At 43.8% G+C, this 3477-nt stretch overlaps 1 protein-coding gene across 1 annotated transcript in view; it reads left to right on the top strand.

Annotated features, from left to right (window-relative positions):
* Positions 1 to 3477, top strand: part of nyap2b (neuronal tyrosine-phosphorylated phosphoinositide-3-kinase adaptor 2b) — a 22761-nt gene that overhangs the window by 12418 nt on the left and 6866 nt on the right. The window contains exon 5 of the mRNA XM_046052369.1: positions 502 to 1578. Coding sequence (XP_045908325.1) covers positions 502 to 1578 — 1077 coding nt within the window. The remainder of the gene's footprint in view (positions 1 to 501; positions 1579 to 3477) is intronic.

Raw genomic sequence — 3477 nt, 5'->3', positions numbered from 1 at the left:
CTGCAATGCTACGTCACCACTATCAGAAAGAAGCTCCAGAGTGTGTGTGACCCAGATACTATACTCACATACTGCTCCACTGCCGTATATGTGACCTAGAAATATGCATATGCCTCAACTATTTCCACATATCTGACTCAAGATTTTGCTCATGACTATACATGGTGACCTACATCTGACCCATAGGCTTTATATGAATGATTCACTTAATGATTAATGATAAATTATTGTCCAAAATAGATTTTTGTCAAATTCACTATTGTGTTGTGTACCATATCTGTGCAGAAAGCAGCAACGGAAGAGTCATGGGACAGCATTATTTTAAGTGTTATACAACAAACAAATACCTCTCAAAATGACACACAATTATGCATCATGGTCAACAAATGAATAAACCAGAAAACAAATGATATACTGTAAACTTGTCTGTTATTAGGTAGTGCTTGTTTATGTAATTTTCCCCAGTGGATTTATTAGACTTTCTTTCTCCCTATCCTTTAGCAGCTCAAGGATGCAGTGAGGACTGCAGGAGGGTGCCACCACCCAAACCTAAGAGGAATCCCAACACACAACTGAGTGTTTCCTTCGATGAGTCCTACATCAAGAGCCATGGAGGCAACGGGGTCTGCCCCTCCAAACCCCTCCACCACGTCGCCTCCCCCTGCGAACGCAACCCCTCGCCTCCACAGAGTGATGAGAGCCCTACAGACGACTGTGAAGATGAACCTGTCTACATAGAGATGGGTGGGATTGATGTCGGAGCACGAGAACCCCTGAAGAGTGAGGATGAGGAGCCGGGAGAGTCTGTGTACGAGGAGATGAAGTACCCAGCTCTGGATGATATGGAGTACCGCACTGACCCTGTAGGGTGTCGCTCCGCATGCCCAACCCCGGCACCCTATGACCCTGAACCTCTCAGTCGCTGCTCCACACCTCGAAACATTCCCCTCTGTGAAATTCCTGCACCCTTTCCCAATTTACTCACCCATCGACCTCCACTACTGGTGTTTCCACCGGCGCCAGCCCAGTGCTCGCCCAACTCAGATGAGTCTCCCCTCACCCCTCTAGATGTAACCAAATTGCCCATGCTGGAGAACCAATCCTACAGCAAATCCCCAACATCCTCCACCGAGCCACCCTCCTCTGCACACATCCGCAGGGAGCTCACTGCCACGCCAACCCTCACCGTATCTGGGCGCTCCTCTGCGCCTCCTCTACCCTGTACCCTCTACAAATCCTCCTCCTCATCCTCTTATCAGCGCAGCCACTCTGCTTGCCCATCGCCGGTCAGCATGGGCCGCTGTCTCACCCCCCTGAGCCTCATGCGTACACCTCCCTTTGACGCTTCAATGCCATTCCCTGGGGGTCTGCCCCGGAGCGCGTCCGCCACCCCTCATGGCAAAGGCTCGCCACCTCAAGACGGTGTGGGTCGACTCCATGGCTCTATGCAGAATGTGTCAACAGGGAGGTCACGGACACCCACCAGCCCATTGGACGAACTAACCAACCTATTCACCACTGGCAGAAACATGCTGAAGAAAAACACCAGTGGCAGGAAGTCTAAAGAGCCTGGAGAGAGTGAGTTATTTCACCCGTTTGTCTCATCATTTTGGAACATAGTGAACCAAAGGCCACAAACATTTGTGTTCATATTTATTTGTTTATTTATGTCTTTGATTTCTGAAGAGAGTAGACAGGTTTTAACTGCATCTCCTTTCAGTTATTCTACCCTGCATGTACATATCTTCATTTCATAAGAGAGACTGACTTAGTTAAGAGAGCTGACAAGAGAGCAACCCTACCAACACTAGAAAGAAGCTGTAAAGTCTCAGAAAAACAAAGGGGAGAGCAGGGATAACATCCTAGAGTGTCTTTGGAAACTCAACATGGATGGTGTCTGTGTCTAAATGCTTTGGTTGCAGTAAACTCTGCAGCAAACAGCAATAATTAATCATTGATGATGAGTGCAATTTATGTGGGTTTAAACCTGCGAAATTAGGAGGCTGTGCAGAGAATGCATGACTTTTACAGTATCAGGCATTGTGATTGTGGTGCTCTCTGCAACCTTCCGTTTGTTTAATCTAGGCCCAGCGAGCCAAGTCTGATACAGATCGTATGATTTAATCTGAGGAGATTAGAGACTAAAGCGGACAGCAGGTCCCTCAAACTTACTCATGGCATTACGCCATCAGGCAGCATTACTTATAAAATATGTAAACATCATGTTTAAATACAGATAGCCATGCCACACTCAAGACTCTGCCAAAATGAAAAACATAATTTGCTCATCATGATATAGGTGCACAAGTTTCTTACTTATGCTCACATGATCATGGATCCATATTTCAAGTCTGGTGTCAGCAGCATTATCAGTCAGCCACAAATTGACATTCTCGTTCTCATGCATAATGCAACCATTATTTTTTTTGCTAAAATAACCACGTTAAGCCTGCATATTTTGAAATCTGATGTGAACAAATAAAAAAATCAAGATTGTAGGCATTAAACCAAACTAAATAAGTAATAGGGTGTTTCATAAATGCATGAAGGATAGTGTAGTTGATGTAGAGGCATGTCATGCATTATTTGAAAAGGCTCACTGATAAATTCATATAGAGTATCTAATGATTTGGAGTGAGGTTTGACATGAAATTTAAGTTAGTTGACATAGAACTCTAGTTCTACTTCCTCTTCAGAGATGGGCTTTACAATGTGAAGGAATAAAAAAAATGAACTAAAACCTTTAATTAAATGCTCCAAAACATAGATGTGCTAAACACATTTTGTACATAAATGATAAAAGAACTACAAAGAGTCCACACATCCATCCTTACTCAACACTCTTAGCAACTACAACATAGCAACAGTGGAAGGAGGAGAAATCCCTGTTTCTTATTTGCAGATTCCCTCCCCATGGGTAATGCAGCCAATCACAGCTTAGGGCATGCCGGTCTACAATGGAGTAATGAGCTCCTGAAGGGAAATGGCTATGGCTACGAATTCGAATCTACACCTGATCAGAGGATTTCAGTTTCTCTTTTCTGTCCAATCAGCACATCACACGATTAAACCAATCAGCTGTGGAAGCTGTGCTGATGTGGACAGTGGAAGCTGAGGCAATATATGATTTCTTGCTATTTTGACTCACCAATACATCTTCCAGTTGGTGTGTACATTTGCCAATTGGTGCATATTTGACATTCAATCCTGCGATTTCTGTGCATTGTCTTTAATACATCTGTCAAATTACTGGTTTACATTAAATGATGATTAGAGTGTTTGTTCAGGGGTACATTCAGATGCCAGGTTTTCCTAGTGTTGTCATACCAGTTCTTTGACAGTATTTTGTTCCCTAGCCCATTTAGTTTGTAAACAGTATGCATATGCTTTCTATAAATCACAGGTGGGCTGTAGTGACAGGTCTTTTTTAACTTTTTTATCCCAACCCGTGTATGAGCACACATGTGGCTAAAGGAC

Source organism: Micropterus dolomieu, linkage group LG06 (assembly GCF_021292245.1).
Source record: "Micropterus dolomieu isolate WLL.071019.BEF.003 ecotype Adirondacks linkage group LG06, ASM2129224v1, whole genome shotgun sequence".
Classification (NCBI taxonomy): domain Eukaryota; kingdom Metazoa; phylum Chordata; class Actinopteri; order Centrarchiformes; family Centrarchidae; genus Micropterus; species Micropterus dolomieu.
The sequence above is the reverse complement of the archived record's forward strand: the minus strand, read 5'-3'. Positions and strand labels throughout refer to the sequence as shown.